Raw genomic sequence first — 24,929 nt, 5'->3', positions numbered from 1 at the left:
CATCTGTAAAACCGCATTTTTCCATCTTAGAAATATATCTAAATTACATCATATACTCTCATTGACAAATGCGGAACAATGAGTTCATGCGTTCATGACCTCAAGGCTAGATTATTGTAATGCTCTTAGGGGTGGTTGCCCTGCACTCTTAATAAACAAATTACAGTTGGTCCAAAACGCAGCAGCTCGAGTTCTTACCAGAACCAGGAAGTATGACCATATTAGCCCAGTTCTGTCAACACTGCACTGGCTCCCTATTAAACATCGTATAAATGTTCAAATATTCCTGATTACCTACAAAGCACTAAATGGTTTAGCTCCACAGTACTTGAGCCAGCTCTTAACGCATTATAGTCCTTCACGTCTATTGCGATCTCAAAATTACGGCCAGTTGATAATACCTAGAATATCAAAATCGACTGCTGGTGGTAGATCCTTTTCCTATTTAGCACCCAAACTTTGCAACAGTCTTCCTAACATTGTCCGGGAGGCAGACACACTCTGTCAGTTCAAAACTAGACTAAAAACACATCTCTTTGACCTAGCATACACATAACACATTATAGATTTATATAATTCAATATTAGGCTGCATAGATCAGGTCAGCCGGAAACAGGAACACTTTCCGTAAATCCTGATGTACTCGTTACATAATAAGAAGAATGGCATCTACGCTAATATTAGTCTCTCTTTTTATCCCGAGGTTTACCACAGTCCGCCGGATCCAGGCCGTATCCTGATGAAGGACCTGCGCCTGGACACGACGACAGCGCAGTCCTGAATTGTCACTAGTCTCTCTCCTGTGAAGGCCTCCCTCCCCTCCCTTTACCTCTCTACAGATAAAGCATTGTCGGGATAATTCAGGTTCGCGTGGCTACGCATAAGCGATACAAATTCTGTATCCAGACAAGTAGTTTGTTGAGGGTTGGTTTGTAGGGAAGGACTACACGCCTGCGCACATGTATTCAAACGCGCATCCCTATAGACGGAACTCGTAATGTGGATGTGCACGCCATCAGCGTTCTCACGGGTTCGCATTTTTTAAGTTTGCGCAGAAAGAACTTAAGAGTTTTCTGTTAAAACGGTGTCGTATTAGCGGCCCCTAAGTTAATAACTAATGATCGTTGCGACAGAAGTGAATCAATCAAACTAACTTTAGCTGGACAATAACTTTATTTTAGAGCTGCTATAAAGCCAAAACAATCTCTGTTACTTTAATTTCTTATTATTAATGTAAAGCCGCTTTGGAACAATCTACATTGTTAAAATCACTATATAAATGAAGATGACTTGACTTGACTGTCCCCCGCGCCGAGAGCAGGAGCCGCTGCCTCTGACGAGCCAACTTCAAGCTCCGCACAAGCTGCCTCGATAGACAGAAGGAAACCATCCAGGTTCACTTTCAGGTCGAAGACGGGGGACTGCAGAAAGTGATCCCCTATCGCCTCCGCGTCGTTGAACAAACTGGTGAGGCCGGCGTCGCGCAGATAGGTGGACAGCGCCGAGCTGGTCAGGACTACACTCTCATCGCTGCTGCCAGTGGAGACAATAGCTTTCCCTCCAAAAGAGGCAGCGAAACACAGGGACTGCTTCAGCTTGCAGCCCTCGCACCTGTCGCTGAAAAAGTGCCGTTGATTGCTCTTCCTCGCAACCTTCTCCCTCCATCACCTCCAGGTCAGCGATCTGCTCTATGGTGCTGGACGAACCAGTACACAGGCAAATGCACCCGTCTCTCTCTCGCGTAGACAGGTTCTTGAAATTGTACGAGTTGCCACCCTCCGTCGAGTTGATGAACCTGTCCCACAGCGTAACCTTTATTTTGCCCGTCCCGTTGCAGATCCGCACATCTTTAAGCTCACAGTCCGTCCCGTTGCAGATCCGCACATCTTTAAGCTCACAGTCCAAGTCGTTGACGTCACCACTTTGCTCACAGATCCATGAAGTTGAACCTTTCCGCGGATCTCTCCCACCTAAACACCCCAAAACTATACATCCAAGATGGCGCCGCGGATGGCTGCCTCGGTGTTGAGCTCTCCAGTTGTTACACTGTTTTTGTTAGTTTGTCCTGTTTTATGTTTGTCATACGCTATCAGTTATACCAGGGACGAACTGCTGAACATTCGGCAGTGCACACCAACTGATCACCAACCAGTTTTTGATTCTTCTGGCGTTTTGCGGAACATTGTCGTCGGTTGCGCCGCTGCACTGTGGAAACAGTATAAGACGCGCAGGCGTGGGAAGCGAGCCGGCACACTCGTTAAGCTCAGGCAGCGCGGATTCAGAACGGCGCTGCCTAGCATCCATCTGGCGAATGTCCGCTCTCTCCCTAACAAAATGGACGAACTACTTCTGCTCTCACGCAAAAACAAGGACTTTACCAACTCTGCTGCTCTTTGTTTCACGGAAACCTGGCTGAACGAAGCCATTCCGGACAGCGCGTTACATCTACCGGACTTTCAGCTGTTCAGAGCAGATCGCGATATGGAGTCAACGGGTAAAACGCGCGGTGGTGGGACATGCTTTTACATCAACAGAAGGTGGTGTACTGATGTAACTGTGTTAAGGAAGATGTGCTGTCCTGATGTGGAAGTGCTTTTCCTTAACTGTAAGCCGTTCTACTCGCCGCGGGAGTTTTCCTCGCTCGTTCTCATCAGTGTTTACATTCCACCGCAAGCACACGTGAGTACGGCGCTGCAACAGCTGGCTGATCTGATCACAGAAACAGAACAACAACACCCGGACTCTGTTCTTATCATTCTCGGAGACTTTAATCAGGCAAAACTCACACGTGAGCTGCCTAAATTCAAACAGCACATTACATGCCCCACCAGAGACAATAATATTTTGGACCATTGCTACACCACAACAAAGGATGCATATCGCTCCGTCGCCAGAGCAGCTCTAGGACTTTCCGATCACTGCCTGGTTCATCTTCTACCAACTTACAGGCAAAAACTTAAAACTGCTAAGCCAGTAATAAGGACTGTAAAGAGATGGACCAACGACACAGAGCAGGTCTTACAAGCCTGTTTTGAATGCACTGACTGGAGTGTTTTTGAAGCTGCTGCCAGCGATCTGGACGAGCTCACAGAGACTGTAACATCATACATCAGTTTCTGTGAGGATTTATGCATCCCTACCAGGACTTACTTATCATTCAACAATGATAAACCATGGTTCACACCAAAACTCAGACAGCTTCGTCAGGTCAAAGAAGATGCCTACAGGAGTGGGGATAGGATCTTGTATAATCAGGCCAGGAACACATTGACAAAGGAGATTGAAGTGGCTAAGAAGAGCTATGCCAAAAAGCTGGAAAACCAGTTTTCCTCCAACGACCCTGCATCAGTGTGGAAAGGCCTGAAAGACATTACCAACTACAAGACACCATCCCCCAGCATCGACAGCAACAAGCATCTTGCGAACGAGCTGAATGTCTTTTACTGTAGATTTGAGACCCCCGATCAGACACCCCATACCCGCCCTGACCATCTCTCTACACAGCCATCAACACCTCCAGCCATCTCCCTCCCCTCCCTCCCTGCACTTCAGATCAGTGAGGATAATGTGCGTCAGATCTTCAGGAAACAGAAGAGAAGGAAAGCACCAGGCCCAGACGGTGTTTCACCAGCCTGTCTGAAAACCTGCGCTGACCAGCTGGCCTCTATCTTCTCACTGATCTTCAACAGATCACTGGAGCAGTGCAAAGTCCCTTTCTGCTTTAAACGCTCCACCATCATCCCAATCCCGAAGAAACCAAAGATCACAGGACTCAATGACTACAGACCTGTTGCCTTAACATCTGTGGCCATGAAGTCATTCGAAAGACTGGTGTTAGCATATCTGAAGGACATCACTGGACCCTTGCTGGACCCCCTGCAGTTTGCCTACAGAGCAAACCGGTCTGTGGATGATGTGGTCAATATGGGACTGCATTACACCCTACAACATCTGGACAAACCAGGGACCTATGCAAGGATTCTGTTCGTGGACTTTAGTTCTGCCTTCAACACCATCGTCCCATCACTGCTCCAGACCAAACTGACCCAGCTCTCTGTCCCTAGCTCCGTCTGTCAATGGATCACCAGCTTTCTGACAGACAGACAACAGCTAGTCAGAATGGGCAAAATCACGTCCGACAGCCGCACCATCAGCACCGGTGCTCCACAGGGATGTGTTCTCTCACCACTGCTCTTCTCCCTGTACACAAATGACTGCACCTCTAAAGACACCTCTGTCAAGCTCCTGAAGTTTGCAGACGACACTACTGTTATCGGACTCATCCGGAACGGTGACGAGTCTGCGTACAGACAGGAGGTGGAGCAGCTGGCTCTTTGGTGCAGTTATAACAACCTGGAGCTGAACACGCTCAAAACAGTGGAGATGATCGTGGACTTCAGGAGAAACCCCCCTGCACTCCCTTCACTCACCATCATGGACAGCACTGTGACTGCAGTAGAGTCATTCAGGTTCCTGGGCACCACCATCTCTCAGGATCTGAAGTGGGACACTCACATAGACTCTATTGTGAAGAAAGCCCAACAGAGACTGTACTTCCTGCGTCAGCTGAGGAAATTCAACCTGCCACAGGAGCTGCTCGTACAGTTCTACTCAGCTGTCATCCAGTCCATCCTCTGCACTTCCATCACCGTCTGGTTCGGCTCTGCTACCAAAACCGACCTCCGTAGACTACAGCGGATAGTTCGGACTGCTGAGCGAATCACTGGCACTACCCTTCCCACACTCAAAGTACTGCACTCATCCAGAGTGAGTAAAAGGGCTCGCAAAATCACTCTGGACCCGTCACACCCAGCACACTCTCTGTTTGAACTGTTACCGTCTGGTCGACGCTACAGAGCACCGAGCACAAAAACAACCAGACACAGGAAAAGTTTCTTTCCCCAGGCCATCTACCTCATGAACACTTAAATGTTCCCCTACTGTGGAACAAACATGTGCAATACTTCCCTCAGACATTTCATTATAGCACCTTATAACTTTATATATATTTATAATTTATAATCTTTTTATTTTATTTTTTCTATTTTTTTTTATTTTATTTTTTATTTATACCTGTTACTTGTCACTTGTCTTGTCACTTTGTATTGTATGTGTACTGGAAGCTACTGTCACCAAGACAAATTCCTCGTATGCGCAAGCATACTTGGCAATAAAGCTCTTTCTGATTCTGATTCTGATTCTTCTGATTCAAAAACACAACATTAGTTTTCTATCCATTGCGGCCACAAACAGGAGCGGTCAGGAAATGTCAGCTCTGCGATTCACATCTTCTGCTTCGGACCGAGGGCTTTCACCTCCTCTATAGTCATGGTTCTGCAGCTCGGCGGCGCGCACCGCAAAAACGGCAGACTGGTCACCTCCACGCTCGTCCCACGAAAGCACAAGACGACGAAGCCGTCTGGATCAGAGAAGCCTATAGGAACAAGCAAAAGAGTTTAATTAAAACCGAGCCCCTGGCGATCCAGCACTGAACCACAACACATGCCATCAGTGAGGCTGATCTGTAAAAAGAACTAGGCTGCTTACTTATGCTGCGCCTGACTTTGCGCAGCCTCACTGCATTGCCGTTCTTTTCTGTTTGAGTGAAGGTGGCTTGATTCTCCATAGAGAACACGACCACTCTGTGTTACTCCTGTCTGGCGCTCTGAATCACGGTGGTGAAGAACGGAGAACTGTTCCTACTCTGCCGTCTGGGTGACACGTTATAGATAAATCCTTTCACCGCGTCTTCACCCTCTTTTTGGACCTTTGCAGGACTAGCCATCCCTCCGCTTCTTGATTGTGATCACCGATGCCGTGTTCTCCTGGAACCCCAAATTTGCTGTCTCGGACAAATGACATAATTGTTTGATCGAGCCCCTGCCCTTTTTCAAAACGAATCAAAAGTGCCCTTCTCAAACAAATATCAATGATGATAATATTGTGGTCAATAAAACAAAATGCATTTGATTGTAATTAATTATGATTATAATTTGACCGTAGCAAAAGTTAAGCGTTTTAAAATCATAATGCACTAGTGTAAATGTAGGTATTCCACCGTCGAGCCAAATATAGTTATTTCAGTGATGGCTCGACGGCAGGAAGGAATAAACCATAAAAAAAAATTATGTTTTTTTTCAATAATAAAAGGTAGTGTTTCGATTCAATTAAAAATCCACATATTTTAAAATATTACATAATTCATTGAAGCCTGTTTGTCATGTATAATACACCAAACAACCGTTATCTGGCACAACAAGTTCAAATTTCATTGGACAATGTGAAGTGGAGCGGTAATTTTCCAGTCATTCATAAATCGTTTGAAAATTAGATGGACAGACGAATTTACATTTATGAAGCGATCTAAATCTGTGTCGTTTAAACAATGGATGCTAATTGACTACAGAGCACTGCACAAAACCAGCACCAAGAGTCGCATTAATAGTAAGTAGTATTAAAGTCACTTTTTATTTAGTCTATTGGTGCCTTCACGTGCTATGGTAATTATGGTAAATACCAAAAGCCGACGTGGAAAATGCACATGAACACCCCCTCATGTGGTATTTTCCACTGGGCAACTCGTAGAATATTTTGATGCACGAGTTGCCGAGATGAGATAACCTTTGACCTTTTCAAAATGGCGGAGAGCAACGCAAGAGTCGTGAATAAGCATTGCACACAACTAAACGTTTTTTGCAACTGTTAGCGGATAGTTTTTGTAGCCTATACAATGTTGTGTCATTAACAATTGTAATATAATGCGTTAACACTCAGTGTCAGTTTTAAAAATACCGTTATGGTTTGGTGTTACCTACCCAGAGCAGATGCTAGCTAGCAGTCAATAGGAGCCTCCTAGTAATGAGCGGTCAGGCAATTTACTCACGTGAATGTATTTTGTCTGTAGTGTACGCCAGCGACACCATGATTTACTGACTTAAGCAATCTAAAATTGTTTTAGCCAAATAACAGGTCTGGATCTGTGAGTCCAATTTTTTTTTACCTACATTACGACAACAAAAGCACTTGAACACAACACACTGGTAAATACCAGTTCACGAGTGGAAAATATCATCTTTTCCATAGCACGTGAAGGCACCATATGTATTGATACACTGTTTACCATTTGATCAAACTATCATAGTTGGTTAAATGAAGCCCAGGCGCCACCTATAGGCCTATTATGTGAAGTGTATGCGGACAACAACATGCAAAATGGTGACGTAAGGACTTTAACATTTTTGATAATTAAGCAGCAATAGTATAATAGTACAGTAGCCTACTACTGGTAAAAAATGTGGACACATTACTATTTCTATGTTTTTAAAAAAAAAAGAAGTCTCTTGTGCGCATCAAGCCTGCATTAATACGATCAAAAATACAAAAAAATATTATTACAATTTAAAATAATGGTTTTCTATTTTAATATACTTTAAAAATATAATTTATTTCTGTGATGCAAAGCTCGATTTTCAACAGCCATAACTCCAGTCTTCAGTGTCACATGATTTTTCAGAAATAGCCTATTCATTTATTTAAAACAAAAGAAAGAAAGAATATTACTGACCCCAAACTTTTGAACGTTAGTGTATATTGGTACAAAATAATATATTAATAATGTATCAATACAAATAATATACAAAATCATTCAGCGGCATTTTCATGGCTGTTTCCAAACCAGTATGCAGATTACTTGTTGTAAACTACAACATAAGCATATTTACCCCTCCTAACCATCTGATCTCCGCCTGCTTCCCCTTTCATTCTGGGAAACAGTATCAGGAGTTACTCTTATGACATCTTACTTACATCGGCTTATCTCAGAAGAGTGAACTCGGGCCTAGACCGTGAAGCCGGTTTAGAGAGATAGCCAGGTTTCAGTTTAGTTTGCACCAATCCTTGAATTTAGACACCATTTGGCTCAGATTTCAGCAGTGTTCATCGCCACAGTAACTTATACTCCACACAGTTAACCTGATCTAGGGCATGTTTTGTTCCAGGTAAGAGATCTCAAAACACAATTGGACCAATCAGCTGTGAGCAAAGTGACAAATGTCTGATGTAATAAAGTCACTCCGCCTGTTTCTACTCCAAATTAAAGTACAAAGCAAATTATAATTATTATTCCCTTAATCCATTACACATGTACAATTTTATTTGATTTATTATTACTTAGTTTAAATGATTATAAATATATAAAGGTATATAAATAAGCATAAGAATCAATAGATAAAGCTGTAGAAAATGTCTAAATGCGAGCTTAAATGTTCAATTCCTATATCAACTATATAAACAAACTTCATAACTTATACTTGCACTGATATAGCAAGATCTTTCATAAACATCTCTTTTCTTCTTGTTTTGTAATTTTTTTTAAATTCTTAATATTTTTCAATCTCAGTATACTCTGGAGAAGAGAGAAGTGAATCGCAGTTTCTCAGCATGTGATTGGCTGTTCGCTTCTGATGTCACACCTAAACTCATAAACTCAAGATCAAAGCCTGAGTTGACAGAGAAAGTTGATGATCAGCGTCATGGTACCAACAAAGCCTGGTTGGATTGGTTTGGTTTTGTAAACTCGAAACTAATCCTGTAACCCTGAGTTTGTTCAACTACTATCATGTTACGGTTTCAAGGTCTAATTCTAGTTGATGACAATAATTTAACCAAAGTTAATAACTACTAAACTACTAGTGTTTCAACAACATGAAGATTTAATAAATAAACTGGAAAGTTTGGTTTTGTGAACTCGAAACTAATCCTATAAACCTGAGTTTGTTCAACTACTATCATGTTACGGTTTCAAGGTCTAATTCTAGTTGATGACAATAATTTAACCAAAGTTAATAACTACTAAACTACTAGTGTTTCAACAACATGAAGATTTAATAAATAAACTGGAAAGTTTGGTTTTGTGAACTCGAAACTAATCCTATAAACCTGAGTTTGTTCAACTACTATCATGTTACAGTTTCAAGGTCTAATTCTAGTTGATGACAATAACTTAACCAAAGTTAATAACTACTAAACAACTAGTGTTTCAACAACATGAAGATTTAATAAATAAACTGGAAAGTTTATTTACATATAAAATCTATTTCATAATCATATCTAGTCTTGATTTACTATAATTTTGTACAGGTCAATTTCAGATTCAGAAAGAAGAATGTCTCACACTGTCATACCCATGACCTCCTCAACGCTGGTCATCCAGTTTCAACCACCAACACAAACACCAGCAGCTGGAACTGGGACAAATGTTCCTGTGCCTGTTTATGGACAACAGCTAGCAGGAGTTTCACCTCTTCATGGACTTCAGCCTTTTCTGAAAGGCCAACCAAAAGCCCTCGGGGTGAGGAATTGTTCATAATCCCAAATAATTCTTATGTGTTTATGTCAATGTGAGTGTTATGATTTGGTAATACTTGTTGTGGACAGCACTCAGCAACAGCAGTTGTAAATAAAGCTCAGTTTATTAATAACACAACCCAAAGTTGTAGTCCATTATGCAGGCAGAAGCTCAGAGTAAATCAGTCCAAACAAAGGATAATACTTTTTTTTTTTATTGTATTTTTTTTAAGTGACAATGCAAAAAAATTTATACTGGATCAGTCACAGAGTAGAATGATTTACGGATGAGAAAAATCTGTCCATTACTTGCAATGAGAGTACCTAACTATAGCTGTTATAAATTTATATTGTTTATGTAATATTGTACCCCAAAGTGTGATACTGTTTACTTTAAAATACTTTCTTATCCTTCACAGATTGTCCAGATAATGATTGGTCTGTGGACTTTCCTGTTGGGAATCGTGTCTACAATTTTTGCAGATTCCATCTTTGTCTTTATTGGTATTCCTTTCTGGGGATCTCTCATTGTAAGAAACACAATTATACAAAAAAGTGTATTGTCTTGTATAACACAAGTTACGTATTCCTGCAGAAGCCTTGACTTGTGTCTTTCTCTCTGCTCTCAGTACATCATCGCCGGCTCACTCTGCATTGCTGCAGAAAACAAACCGAATTCACCCTCCAGTTTGTGTTTGGTATGTACACACCACTTGTTGTTTTTCAGGGTTTAACCAGAGGCACTGGAACCCTGTTGTGTTTGTACTGATTTTCTGTAGTGATTTCTTCTTCCTTATTTTTCTGCCCCAAAAAAAGTGTGAAAAAGGCATGAGTGACTGTAATTCGTAGAGACCCCAAACTTGTCTTGAGTAATGGCGAGAAACAAAATATATATATATTTTTTCATGAATCCTGAATGTATTCCCATCTATAAACATTTCTGTCGTTTTAATTTTCTAAAATATATATATATGTTTGTTTTTTTTCTAACTTCTAGGCCGTTGGTCCAATCTGCACTAAATGTTGCACATTGCAGCTAGGGATGTTGCTGGCAAAAAGTTATCGAACTAATTTTGATTAATCGAAGCATTGTGCCAATATAAGTGAATCAAACTGTCTCATTGAGCAACGCTCATTTTCCACAAATTTACATTTTTCTCCTGAACGCAGCGCACAAACTTAATTTATTAGACAAAGACTAAAGGACACATCAAGAATTCACACCAAATTGTGTCAAAGTTGGACCTAGCCGGTACAACAGAAATTGTAACACTGTAACTGGAGGATCGGTAAAGTTAAAAATGAATATGAATCTTCTTTGTTGGATGTCAAAACAAAACTTATAATATGACTCGGCTAAGGTCAAAACATGTATGCTAGTAGCCAATCACATTTCAGTGACTAATAACCTCAAATTTGAATGGCCCACCTTAAGAAAATTGACATATTTGTATGTAGTGTGAAAACGCCTCGGTTACGACTGTAACCTCGGTTCCCTGAAGAGGGAACGAGCGTTGCGTCGAATTGACGCTATGGGGAACGCTTTGCGTGATGACGTCTTGAAGCACATGTAAAATCAGTCCAATGGTGTGGCGGAACGTCAGAGGCGGGTGACGTCACGTACCAGGAAGCTATAAAAGCCGGCCCGAAACAGAAAACGAAAGCTTCGTAGAGTCTGAAGGCGTGCTGACAGGCATGAAGGAGATATGGCAAGGTGACGCAACGCTCGTTCCCTCTTCAGGGAACCGAGGTTACAGTCGTAACCGAGGCGTTCCCTTTCAAGGGAACTCGCGTTGCGTCAAATTGACGCTATGGGGAACGTCTATACCAACACCACCATAGCTACAAATGTCTGTCCTGTGTGAAATCAATTGCGCAGCACTAGGAAGACAAAACCTGAGACCCTGGAGTAGAGTCTAGGTCTAAAGAGTAGAACCTGACGAAGGTGTGCGGTGAGGACCAGCCTGCCGCATCACAAACGTCCTGTAAAGATACTCCTGATATAAGGGCCTTAGAGGCCGCCATACTCCTAGTTGAGTGCGACCGGACAGCCCAAGGAGAAGGCTGCCCAGCCGCCTCGTAAACAAGTGAGATAGTCTCAACCACCCACTTGCTCATCCTTTGCTTAGACACTGGACCTCCCTTGTTAGGGGACCCAAAGCATACAAACAATTGACCGCTTTTCCGCCACAGGGCAGCTCTGTGGACATATGCGTCTAATGCCCGAACAGGGCAAAGCAAATTATTCGCCTCCTGGTCCGATTTCGAAAGGGAGGAGGACCGAAGGCCTCCAAGTGCCACGAGGGAAACGAGATACCAAAGGGTCTTTCCCCACAGACATTCCACCCAAAGGACTGTGGTAAGCACCTACGGCCGCCACATAAACCTTTAAAGTGGACGGGGTCAGACCTGCAGTGAACCGGTCCTGCAGGAACTCCAGAACTGTACCAATTGGGCAGTTGACTGGATCCAACCGACGGTCACTACACAAAGAGGTGAATACTCTCCAGTTCAGGGCATAAAGTTTCCTCGTGGAGGGAGCTCTGGACTGTAGAATGGTCTCAACAACCTCAGTTGAGAGACCTGACTCTATGAGCTGGGCCCCCTCAGAGGCCAAGCCCACAGGTTCCACAGTTCCGGTCGGGGGTGAAAATCAAGCCCCCTGCTTGGGACAGAAGGTCCCTCCTGACGGGTAGCTCCAGAGGATACCCGTCGAGGAGGGACACAAGATCGGGAAACCATACTCTGCCCGGCCAGCGCGGGGCTATAAGAAGCAGGCAAACCCGGTCCCTGCGAACTCTCTCCAGAACTCCCGGGAGCAGAGCAACTGGGGGAAAGGTGTACAGACGTAGCCTCGGCCACGTCTGTACCATAGCATCCAGTCCCAGAGGAGCTGGATGCGTGAGGGAGAACCAAAGTGGACAGTGAGACGTCTCTCGAGACGCAAACAGATCCACTTATACTTGGCCAAACTCCGTCCATATCAGCTCCACCACCTCGGGGGTGGAGCCTCCATTCCCCGGGCCTCGGCCCCTGTCTCGACAGAGTGTCTGCTCCTATATTCTGAACCCCGGGGATGTAGGCTGCTCTGAGTGACAGCAACTTCCCCTGGGACCACAAGAGGATATGGCGTGCCAGATTGGATAATGGGCGCGAGCGCAAACCCCCTTGGTGGTTGATATAGGCGACTACCGACGCGTTGTCCGTATGCACTAACACATGGTGTCCCCTGAGACCTGTGATAAAGCTCCTCAGAGCCCGGAAGACAGCTAACATCTCTAGGCGATAGATATGCCAGGAACGATGATGGTCTTCCCTCAGACCTTGAGATGAGCGACCCTCTAGGATCGCTCCCCAACCCGTGAGGGAAGCATCCGTCGTTAGCAGTTTGCGACGACAAGGAGCTCCCAGCACTGGGCCCTGGGACAGGAACCAAGGTTCCTTCCACATAACCAATGCACGTAGGCATCGCCGCGTGACCTTGATTGTGTGAAATGGGTTGCCCCTCGGGGAAACCCCCTGGTCCTGAGCCACCACTGCAGGGGCCTCATGTGCAACAGTCCAAAAGGTATCCCGTTGGAAGCTGCTGCCATGAAACCCAACAGTCTCTGGAACTGTTTGACAGTGAGTAGCTGGCCTAGCTTTACACTTTTTACAGCTGCCAGGATGGAATCTATGCGTGGCGGTGACAGGCGCGCCTGCATCGACACTGAATCCCAAACCACGCCTAAAAAAGTGGTCCTCTAAATGGAGAAAGCACACTCTTCTTGGCGTTCAGCCGTAACCCCAACTCTTTCATATGGGCGAGAACAACATCTCGATGTTGAACCGCCATCTGATGCGACTGAGCTAAAATCAACCAATCGTCGATGTAGTTCGTGATGCGAATACCCCGGAGGCGCAGAGGCGCCAGAGCTGCATCCACGCATTTGGTGAAAGTGCGGGGTGATAAAGCCAGGCCGAATGGAAGAACTCGATATTGGTATGCTTTGCCCCCGAAAGCAAACCTCAGGAACTTCCAATGACACGGACGGATGGAAATATGCGTCCTTGAGGTCTATCGTGACAAACCAGTCCTCAGACCTGATCTGTGGCACGATTATCTCAATGTTAACATTTTGAACTTGAGCTGCATTACTGACTCATACAGAACTCGAAGATCTAAAATGGGACGCAATCCCCCGTCCTTCTTTGGAACTATGAAGTACCGGCTGTAAAACCCGGTTTCCCTGTTGGAGGGAGGTACATATTCCATGGCCCCTTTCTCTAACAGAGTGTTTACTTCCTGTTCCATAACCAGAACCTGCTCGGGGCCCACCACTGTGGGCAGGACCCCCATAAACCGCGGTGGGCGTTACTTGAATTGTATCTGATATCCTTTTTCCACGGTCTGCAGGACCCAACGAGAAACATTTGACAGTAGCTTCCACGCTGTCAAAGATTCTACTAGAGGTACCAGCCTCTCGAGACTGGTTTCTGGATTTTGTTGCTGTTGAGTAGTCGGTTCGTCGCCCTGTAACGGCGCACCGGCAGGGAACGACCGAACAGACTGCTCTAGCACCCTCCTCAGAGGGGGCGGGCATCCCGAGGCCACTACGTTTCCGGGTGGACCTTGAGATATGTGCTCGCCGGAGACCGCTGCGCCCTGTAACACCGGAGGCGGCAGGGTTGGCAGAACGGTCCCCTGAGGGCACCGAAGAGAGACGGGCACCGTGAAAAGAGGTGTTAACCGCTCTGCTTCGGGGGGGACTACCCTCATTTGTCCTGAGCCCTCAGACATCAGGACTTTTTCCCAGCAGCCTTATTGGTGGTAATAACGGTCCGCAGATCCGTTTTACCCCTCGAAGACTACTGGGTTTGAGAGCGCCCTCCGTGTCCCCGAGATTTTTGTGGGGGAGCACGGGAAGAAACGCTCTGTTTCTGAGTGGCACGGTGCTCAGCGCTCTTTTTAGATGAGTGAGGCTGCTCCCGCTCAGCAGCCTCAATGAAAGAACGGCGGGGGAGAAGTTTCTGAAGTGCAGCTGCCTGTTTTGAAGCTTCTTGTGATTTAGCTACAGCACTGTTAACTGCATCTCCAAATAACCCTTGAGTGGATACTGGTGCATCTAAAAGAACATGTTTTTCTTTGTCCTTTATGTCACTTAAGTTGAGCCACAGATGCCTCTCAGTGGCCACCAGGGCTGCCATAGAGCGGCCGATGGATTTAGCCGTCTCCTTGGTGGCCCTGAGAGACAAATCTGTGGCTCCACGCAGTTCAGACACAGTATCAGCACTAATACCCCCGCCCTCTTCAGAATCACCCAATAATTCAGCCTGGTAAGCTTGCATTATAGACATTGTATGTAAACACGCTGCAGCTTGGCCGGCGGCGGCATAAGCTTTATGAACCAGAGAAGATGTAAATTTTACTGGCTTGGATGGAAGTGCAGGAGCCTTCAGAGAAGATGCCGTTGCTGGAGAGAGATAGCTCGCAAGCGTCTCTTCCACCTTCGGCATTTCCCCATAACCATGCTCTTTATAATTGTGAATGGATGAATAGTGTGATGTTTGTGCAGTATACACTCGATATGACACTGGTTTCCCCCACGATCTCGACACCTCGGTGTGGAGATCGGGGAAAAACGGAAGGCTTCTGCGCTGAGGCTGTGCACGAGATGGCAGGAAACGCTCGTCGAGCTTGCTTTTCAAACGAGCGCCCTGCCTATCTTCTGGCCACTCAATAGATAATCGCTCGACCGCTCTAGTGATAACGTCAAGCAATTCCTCAAACGCATGAGACTGAGGTGGCGAATCCTCAGACTCAGCGTCAATACTAACAATGTCCAACTCCTCAGAGCTGGACAATTGCAGTATTGGTGCCTCCATCGGGGGGGAAGAAACAGCAACGCGTGCTTCCACACCCTGATGAGAGGCACTGGATCTATCAGAAGGAGGCTGAGATAAGGCAGAGCCCGTCTCAACATCCACTGATAAATCCATTTGTGAACCCCAGGTCTGAGATCGACGCCGTGCCTCGGCAGCGGCGGGACCCAAGCCCTGGGGAACGTGATTGGGATTGAACCGAGCCAAGCGGGATCGGAGCGTACGCAATGGAAGCGCCTCGCAATGCACACAGTCACCACCCTCGAGTGCTGACTGGGCATGCTCCTCACCCAAACAAACAACACAAAGAGTGTGAGTATCACCTCCCGTTAAATAACGCGGGCAGGGATGGACACACACTCTAAACTGCTGTTTGCTCGCCATACTGAATATATATATATATGATATAGACAGACAACACCAAATATACAGACAGATTTCACACAGAGCGCAACTGAAGACTCAGAAAGCTTTCGTTTTCTGTTTCGGGCCGGCTTTTATAGCTTCCTGGTACGTGACGTCACCCGCCTCTGACGTTCCGCCACACCATTGGACTGATTTTACATGTGCTTCAAGACGTCATCACGCAAAGCGTTCCCCATAGCGTCAATTCGACGCAACGCGAGTTCCCTTGAAAGGGAACTAGTATGTGGAAAAAATGTTGTGGAAAAAATTAATGTGTAACATTTTGGGCTCATAGTGTATTTCTTAAGGTGTTGACATTAAAGTTTAAGACCAACAGTTCACACAAATAATACAAATAAAAAGGATAGTAAGGCCTGGTTTCACAGACAGAGCTTAGATTAAGCCAGGATAAGGCTTTTAGTTCAATTAGGGCATATGAACATGCCTTTGAAATAAAATATTACTGGTGTGCATCTCGAGACAAAACAATGACACTGATACATTTTAAGATCTGTCAGAGCAAGTTGCTTTCAGTTAAAACAGCTCAAACATGTATTTTTTTTTCTTTTTCTTGGACTAAAAGCCTTGTCTGTGAAACCAGGGATATGTTAAATACTTTCTTATACAGAAAATGTTGAGCTGCAAATGATAACTCCACAATCGCTTGAAATTGACCTATGACATGCAATTCATCTAAATTTCAATGTTTCACACGAGTCCAAATACACGCTTCAACAGACAGTGTAATGTCTTTGCCAACTGCGCAATATGTGGATACGTACCGCACGATTATTGCCACTAACAGAGGGTTTTCGTCAGCAGGAAGCCTTTTTCCGCCATGTTCAAATTAACATCGCAGCCGCTCCGCGCTGTACTGGATAAGCTAACATAAACAAACCAGTGTGAACTTGGCATAAAGTTCTTGTTAATTTATTAATCCATTTTATGTATTTTTTTCTACCTACAGGTGAAAGGTTCACTTGGAATGAACATTTTCAGTGCTATAACTGCAGGCATTTCCTTTATCATACTTTCAATAGTTTTGGGTCTAGGGCCGATGATGTACAGTTACTGCTCGCACTGGGATGATGATTGTATTGATGTAAAGTATAAGGTATGTCGCCAACTTTTATCTTGACATTTATTTAGTAATCACAATAAGATCACTGTGTGGTCAGCACTTGTCAAAAGTCGAGCTATAATCTGTCCAGTCTTTTCCCCAACATTTCAGAAGTAGTTTATAGATCTCTTGCTATTACTGATCATTTACAATGCAAGAAAGCATTATACATTCATTATAAACTCAGTCCAGTTTGACCTATAAATATGTTGAATTACTATATGAACCTCAAGGATGATAGATTCTGAACAGCCTGTGTACTGATGTGAGTGCTAATCATCAATTCTTTTCTCATTATTATTTGTGCTAATGTTGAATTCTCTCTCAGACTCTCTTCTTGGGAATCAATGTTGTATTGTTGATATTCGCCGGCCTTCAGTGCATCATCTCCATGTCTCTGTCAGCATTTGCCTGTAAAGTCGCCTGCTGCTGTTCTCCACAGGTGAGTGATGTGTCAAGCCAAGGGTTTTTAATTGTGTTTGTCAGCTGAACTCCTCAGATATACATATAGAATGGAAATAGTTACTTTTAAGGGTGTTCACACTTGGGTTCACGCTTTAAAAGAACCAACAAACACTACAAATATTTAGTTTAACTCTTTTTATTGGTGTTTTACCAATCAGAGAGAAAATGAAAGACAATACAGAGTTTGTATCAACATATTGCTCAATAATAATAAAAAAATATATACAGATGAAATTAAACAGGCGCATTTCTTACTCTCTGACTCAAAAATAAAATAAAATAAAATAAAATAAATACAAATAAAAAAACAAATAAAAAAGTAAAAAGGATTATATCTGCTTGCTCCAAAACATGCTAGTACAATACCCAATAATACAAGTATAAATACTAATAGTGTAGTATGCATGTACAATCTGGTATCAATAAAAAAGTAAAATACAGCAGGACTGTAAATATTACTAAAGAAGGAAAGGAAAAAAAAAAAAAAAAAAAAAAAAACCTTACAACACCTTTACACCTTTTTTAACCAATCAAAGCCATTTGTCAAGAAAACAAATACAATTTATTTCCCCTTTTTTTTATGTACTCTGATTCTCAAACAAACAAGGGCGGGAGAGAGGACAAAAACAGCTAGGGTCAAATGCAAAAGAATGGTTTCGTAAGTGGTTATTTATAGAAAAAACATTATTTTTTAAAATGCAAAAGAAAAGGATGCCAAATCGTATGAAATTGTTCTGTTCTGCCAATCAAGGTACATCTAATTTTTTCTATTTGAATAAACTGCAACAGGTCGTGCATCCAATAAGAGTAGCTGGGTGGAAGAGGATTTTTCCAGTTCAACAATATAAGCCTTTTGGCAATTATTAAGCAAAAAGCTAGAGCATTAGACTGTAAAGATGATAAAGATACATTTGCGGGATTAAGACCAAATAGTGCCACTAAGGGGCAGGGTTCAACATCTAACATGAAAACATTCGAGATTGACTTGAAGATTGAAGTCCAAAAAGAGGTTAATGCTGGGCAAAGCCAAAAAGTGTGGAAAAGAGTAGCCGGGGCTTGTCGACATCGGTCACACGTAGGATCGAGATCCGGGTAAATTTTGGATAGTTTAGCTGTCGTCCAGTATATTCTGTGTAACAGCTTAAACTGTATTAGTGAGTGACGAGCACAAATAGAAGTGGTATGAACTCGACGAAGGACCTTTGACCATTCTTCATCTGTAAAAACATGATTAATATCGGTTTCCCAGTTCTGCTTTATGTTAGACATGGGTGAAAAATCTGAGTGCGCAGTAAATGAAAAAATTGTTTTGTAAATATTAGAAACAGCACCTTTAGAGACTTTTATTTCTAAAACTTGATCAATCTCTTGTTTCTGAGGTGCATGAGGAAAGTGAGAGAATTTATTTCTTATGAATTCACGAGTCTGAAGGTATCTAAAGAAGTGAGTTTTCGGAAGGTTAAATTTGTCTGATAGGTATGAAAAAGTAACAAAAGTATTATCGTGGAAGAGATCATTAATATTTACAATGCCCCTTCTAAACCATAATGCGAAGGCTCCATCTGAAATAGAAGATAAAAAAGAAGGATTTTTATATATAGGAGACAGACCCGACATTTTCTGAAAGCCAAAGTGTTTTCTAAATTGTTGCCAAATTTTTAGACTATGCAGAACTAAAGGGTTTGAAGAGTAGTGGGAAAATTTTATAGGAATAGAAGAACATAACAGAGCATGTAAAGAGACTCGGCTACAAGAATCGCATTCTATTTCAACCCATGCCGGCACCCAGTGACAAAGACCATAATGCGACTGACTCCAATATAAAATGCTATGAATGTTTGCTGCCCAGTAGTAAAATAAGAAATATGGAAGTGCAAATCCACCTAATCTTTTGGGTTGCTGAAGGAAAAGTTTCTGTATTCTTACTGGGCCTCCGTTCCAAATAAAATCTGAAATCATTCGATCTAGGGATTTAAAGAATGCCTTTGGTATAAATACCGGAATATTTTGGAATAGAAATAAAAATTTGGGTAAAATACTCATTTTTATGGCAAACACTACAAATATTTATTTATTAAATTTCTCTTTTAAATGTTCAAATCCACAAACTATTTTTATGTAAAATTCTCGAGCTATGTGAATGTAAATTAAGTGAATTAGGGGTTGAACGACCTCAGATTTGTTTTAAGCGACGTCAACTTATCGCTGAGAACATCATTAATAAAAACACAAGAGATGGGAATGCTTTGCAACATGTCACAATTTGCAACAAGAGCCTGAACCTCGAGTCGAGACTCGAACTTGGATCGCTTTGTGCACAGCTGCGCTATTTAATAATAAAATAATAATACATTTTATTTAGAAAAGCACCTTTCAAGGTACCCAAGGACACTGTACAAATTGGTATAGTAAAGAACATACAAAAAACTAAAACACAATGCAGCTACATCCATGATGGAATTCACTGACAGTATAGACAGTACAATCAGCTTGGGACATAGATTACGTACACGGTACATAAAATGCCAAGATGCAGAGAAAACATAAACACCCTCAAATGGCATACATGAGTGCACTGAACACGAGGTGAAGACAGTGCAATCAAAATCAGGGGGCTGACAAAAAAGCTAAACTAAAAAGATGTGTTTTTATCTTAGTTTTAAAAATGGATACACTTGTGCTTTGGCGCATCTCAAGCGGCAGGGCATTCCACATTTTAGGACCTGCCACACTAAAGGCCCTGTCACCCATGGAGCGAAGCCGAGATGTAGGAACTGCTAAGAGACATGCATCACTAGAGCGAAGGGTGCGGGATTGCAGGTATGGGGTGAGGAGATCTGATAGGTAGGATGGAGCCAAATTATGTAGGGATTTATAAACAAGGAGAAGGATTTTGTAATGGATGCGGTAGTGGACAGGAAGCCAATGCAACTGCTGGAGGATAGGAGTAATATGATCCCAGGGCCTGGTGTGGGTGAGCAGCCTTGCAGCAGAATTTTGGACATACTGCAGCCTATTTAGGATTTTTTTCCGGGATGCCGAGAAATAGAGCATTGCAGTAGTCAAGCCTTGATGTGATAAATGCATGTATAAGTGTTTCTGCTGCAGATGAGTTGAGGGAGGGGCGGAGTTTGGAGATGCTTTTGAGATGGAAGAAAGATGTTCTGGTGATATTTTTAATTATGTGACTCAAAAGAAAGAGTAGGATCAAAGATTACGCCCAGATTTCTAAGTTCAGCAGAAGTTGTAGTGAAATAGCCAGGGATAGATAGCTGCAGATGTTCAAGTTTTTTTTTAGAATGTTAGGGGTGGAAATAAGAATAGCTTCTGTCTTATCTTGATTGAGTTTGAGAAAATGTTTAATCATCCAGTTGTTAATGGCATTTAAGCAGCTAACCAGATTGGATAATGATATGTGTGAGCGGGATTGGTGTGAATGTAAATCTGAATGTCGTCTGCATAACAATGGTAATTGAGACCATAATGTTGTATTATCTGGCCAAGGGGAAGGATGTAAATTATGAACAGCAGGGGACCTAGGACAGAACCCTGGGGGACACCATGTAAGAGGGGTGAATTTGGAGATCTGAAATTCCCAATTGAAACAAACTGTTGTCTGTCACTGAGATATGATTTGAACCAGGACAGTGGAACACCAGTGATACCAAGCAAGGTCTCCAATCGAGAAAGTAAGTGGTTGTGGCAAACAGTGTCAAAGGCAGCTGTGAGATCGAGGAGAATGAGAAAACTGACATGGGAATATTTGACAGCACTGCCCTCAAGGATATTGCTACGACACAACAGATCATTTTTATCAGTTATTTTGCCAATGGATCATTAGATTTCTGCTCATTTTAAAGTAGTACAGAAAGATTACGTTATTTAAGATTACAGCACAACTGACTATATGTGTCATTTCTACCGTTTGATGGATTTTATTAGCCTGGCTGCGCCCTCCTACGCACTTCCGCTCAATTTCATTTTCCTTCAGTACTACGTCTGGGACTGCTGTATATTCTTAGGTTTCCAGAAACCAATTTTTTGTAGGACCAATCAGCGAACAGAGGGAGTGGCTGAGAACGATGACGTTGATGTAGTGCGTCAGTTTGCGTTGGAGTTCAGTAATGGCAGCGGAGAAAGACGTGAGAAAAGCTATTCGGTCCGTTGTTGCAAAACTGCCGAATATATAGAAGTTAAAGCCGGAGCAAGAACAATGTTTGCTAAGTTTTGTTGGTGGCCATGATGTTGTGACCCTCCTCCCCACGGGGTTCGGGAAAAGTTTGATTCCACTAATGAGTTAGCTAAGGCGAACGATAGGGATGCAAAGCCGACAGTTGTTGTCGTCTCCCCTCTTGTTGCACTAATGGAGGGACCAAGTGAAGGAGGCAGAAAAGTTAGGAGTTCGTGCTGGGCAGCTCGGCGTGCACGATGACTGTGACATTTTGGACGGTGATCACTGTACACAACATTTGCGGCAGATCCGAAACGACCGCAGCGGCATAGACATATAAACTAGATGTCGCCTTAAAGACATTCGTTCCAATGAACTGCCGTAGACAAGGCGACTTCTAGTGTATATATCTATGCACCAGTCTGCGTACACGTCACACACCAGGATGCGCGCGCCCTCAGAGAGGTAAAAACGATATAAATAGGTTACTGTTCGTTTTCTCACACAAACCGCTCGTTTCGTGTCTTAGGCCATCAATGTGTACTAACGATGGGGAATTGTTTAATTTGGACGATGGGGAATTGTTTTCATTTGGACTCTAGTTTTGAACTTTAACAGCGAACCCGCCTACAAGGAAGTAAACGTTTCTCAATAGAGAGAGGCCAGACTCTCTGTACAAATGAAATGTACGAAAGTCTGGTAGAACCAGGCTAGGATTTTATGCCCCCATGAATCAATTCTGCATATTTTACTGCATCATTGACTTACAGCCAAAAACATTGACCTAAAATCACCCGATTTGCAGCGTATCAGTCAAACATGAACAGTTTTTAAGATGTATGTATGTGCATTAATTGTTGCTTCAGACGTTAGCTGTAATGTTTATGGTCTTTTTCGGGATAAGGATAAGTGAGATATTGAAATTGAGATGGGTGTGTCTGCTGCACACTGCTGACAAGTAACTGAACTAACACAAAATAGATTTATTTATGTACGTAATTATGTAGGAAATATTATGCATGAACACACTGTATAGTAAATCAGGGAATATAAGTAGAAATTGTTTAGAATTTACATTAAATACATACATACAATCCCCTATTACTAAATTGCACTATATTGCAATAAAAAGCATAATTTTGCTTGGAGCGACAATATAAATGCTTGAAATAAAACTCTTCATGTGTATTTTTCCAAAGGTGTCGTCTGTTCCACAAGTTATAATTCCACAGGCCTGTGATTTTGGGCCCAATCAAGATCTTAACAACTCAGGGGTAAGAGAAGCTTTAAACCCTACTCCCAAAGAAATTCCACAAAACAATGGATTATTTGAATTTAGTGTCACTATATATGAACTGGAATTGTGTAAATCATTAAGTAATGGGTGCATTAATTGTTTCATAATATCAATAAAAAAGTAGTCTTTACGCTAGGAAGCTGATCATATATAATTTTTCTTGCAGATATCTGTGGTCAACAACCCTGCCATGTATCACCATCCTGCAGACAATCCTCCACAATACAGTGAATTTAAAAAAATGGAATATTAAAAGTCGACAGAGTTGAGGTGGGACAAAAAGGTTTTTCCAGTGATTTCCTGTCCATTATCTCTAAAGTTCTTTCATTCAAAAGGGAACATTAAAGCAAAGAAAGAAATCACTTGATTAGATATTAATTACGTGTCACAAATGTGTAAACAATAACTATTAGACTAGATAATAGTTAAGAAAGTTGCCTAATCATTAAAGGGGTGGTATAATGCCCTTTTCACAAGATGTAAAATAAGTCTTTGATGTCCCCAGAGTGTGTATATGAAGCTTTAGCTCAAAATACCCCACAGATATTTTTATATAGCATGTTAAAATTGTCACTTTTTGAGGGTGAGCAACTGTTTTTGTGTGTGTTCCTTTAAATGCAAATGAGCTGCTGCCCCGGCACAGAGGGCGGAGCTTCAAGAGCTTGTGTCCTTTTACCTCACACACACATGCACTGGAAATTTCTAAAACTTTTAGGCTTTTCATGTTCAAACCAGAGTCAGAAAGATGGAAAGACTCAAGAAGAAGTGACAACATGTAGAAGCAACAGGACATTTCTGAATGGTTAGTTGGTGAATTTATGTAACTTATGTGTAGTTATCTTCTAGTCATTGATTAGCTTATTCTGTTTTGATAATCTAGAAATCATGTTCCGGGGGCGGGGTTTATGTACATTTTAGGGTTAGTGATGTCACTAACCCGGGAGGAAGCTTGTGTAGTCCCTACCAGCCGTTTGTTGTAGTCCTTAAAAAGCAATTTCTTTAAAAGCAAATATCTCCCTTTGCTTTGAACTTTGAGCATGTAAATTTGCAGATGTTGTTTATGCTCAAACAGCAACATTACACACTAACTAAGGTTAGAAAAGTGAAATCATATTCAACCACCCCCTTTAATGAAACTGGATAGATTGTTTTGAACAACTAATTGCTTAATAAAATATAATCTGTAAGAATAAAGTATTCATAATATAAAAATATTCATGTCTCTTTTTTGTTACCTTTCACCAATTAAAGGGTTAGTTCAACCAAAAATGAAAATTCTGTCAAAAAAATTTCCAAACCCGTCAGACTTTCATCTTCGGAACAAAAAATGAAGATCTTTTTGATGAAATCTGAGAGATTTCTGTCCCTCCTTTGACAGCTACACAACTACCACTTTGACGCTTTAAAAAGTTCATAAAGAGATCGTAAAACTAATCTATATGATTTGAGCGGTTTAGTAAAAATTTCTGAAGAGATACGATCACTTTATGATAAACAAATTGAATTTAGAGTTCCTACTGAGGCTTTGATTTATAGTGTTTAAGAACATACCACAGAGAAGCATTATTTAGAACCTGGATTTTCCACAAAATCTTTTGTGTAGCCAAAAGTTTCTTAAGTGTTAAAAGATATTGCTCTACCCTATCTAAAAAGATTAGGCCAACATCAAACTATTTCATTTTAGTAAGGTCAAAAATATCACAGATAAATGTGTAGCAAATTAGCTCAAAAGGGGAATGTTATAATAAATGTACTTGTAATATATGAACTTGTTATAATTAATTATTAATATTTAGTTCAGTTAATAGAATTGACTTATTGTAGCTGAATTAATATTACAATAAATAAAAAAATACAATCAATTAATCTGTTAATCCTGCAAATACTGATGATCTATCAACTCTTAGAGATAATTTTTTTGTGGCCACAGAAAAATAACACTCATAGCATGTAGCTGTGATGATCGCATTGTTAAAGTGACAAACAGGGACCAGAATCAACTTGCATGAATGTACATAAAAGTTTTATGTAACTAAATAATGAACACATAACTAATCTAAACAAACACATATACACAATCACACATAAAGTGAAAGTGAATTAATCCGAAACAGAAACTAATGAAGCTATGGAAAAGTAATTTAACCATCTGAACAGAACCATTCCACAGTTTATACTAAACCTCTGTTTAGTTCAGTGTACGATACTTGTAATGCCTTAGCCGTTGAACGAGCGCCCAGATGCAGTCTCAGGAGAAAGTCTTA

The 24,929-nt window shown here is 42.0% G+C and overlaps 2 protein-coding genes across 2 annotated transcripts in view; one reads left to right on the top strand and one right to left on the bottom strand.

Moving 5' to 3' along the window:
- LOC309496108 (membrane-spanning 4-domains subfamily A member 4A-like) overlaps positions 1-23,879 on the top strand; it is a 39,984-nt gene extending 16,105 nt beyond the window's left edge. Inside the window, exons 3-9 of the mRNA XM_082166101.1 lie at positions 9,139-9,349; positions 9,765-9,875; positions 9,975-10,043; positions 16,580-16,726; positions 17,061-17,174; positions 22,568-22,642; positions 22,832-23,879. Of these exons, the coding sequence (XP_082022227.1) occupies positions 9,164-9,349; positions 9,765-9,875; positions 9,975-10,043; positions 16,580-16,726; positions 17,061-17,174; positions 22,568-22,642; positions 22,832-22,918 (789 nt within the window). The 5' untranslated portion in view covers positions 9,139-9,163 and the 3' untranslated portion in view covers positions 22,919-23,879. The remainder of the gene's footprint in view (positions 1-9,138; positions 9,350-9,764; positions 9,876-9,974; positions 10,044-16,579; positions 16,727-17,060; positions 17,175-22,567; positions 22,643-22,831) is intronic.
- LOC309497944 (uncharacterized protein) lies at positions 926-7,096 on the bottom strand. The gene is made up of 3 exons (XM_082168340.1): positions 5,548-7,096; positions 5,303-5,434; positions 926-1,970 (listed from the first exon to the last, which is right to left on the bottom strand). The coding sequence occupies exons 1-3, from the start codon at positions 5,624-5,626 to the stop codon at positions 1,525-1,527; spliced, it is 657 nt and encodes a 218-aa protein (XP_082024466.1). The 5' UTR covers positions 5,627-7,096; the 3' UTR covers positions 926-1,524.
- Positions 23,880-24,929: the final 1,050 nt, after the last annotated feature.

The sequence above is a fragment of the Leuciscus leuciscus genome, assembly GCF_965113295.1.
Source record: "Leuciscus leuciscus genome assembly, chromosome: 4".
Classification (NCBI taxonomy): Eukaryota; Metazoa; Chordata; class Actinopteri; order Cypriniformes; family Leuciscidae; genus Leuciscus; species Leuciscus leuciscus.
Note: the sequence above shows the minus strand (reverse complement) of the source record. Positions and strands in the feature narration are given on the sequence as shown.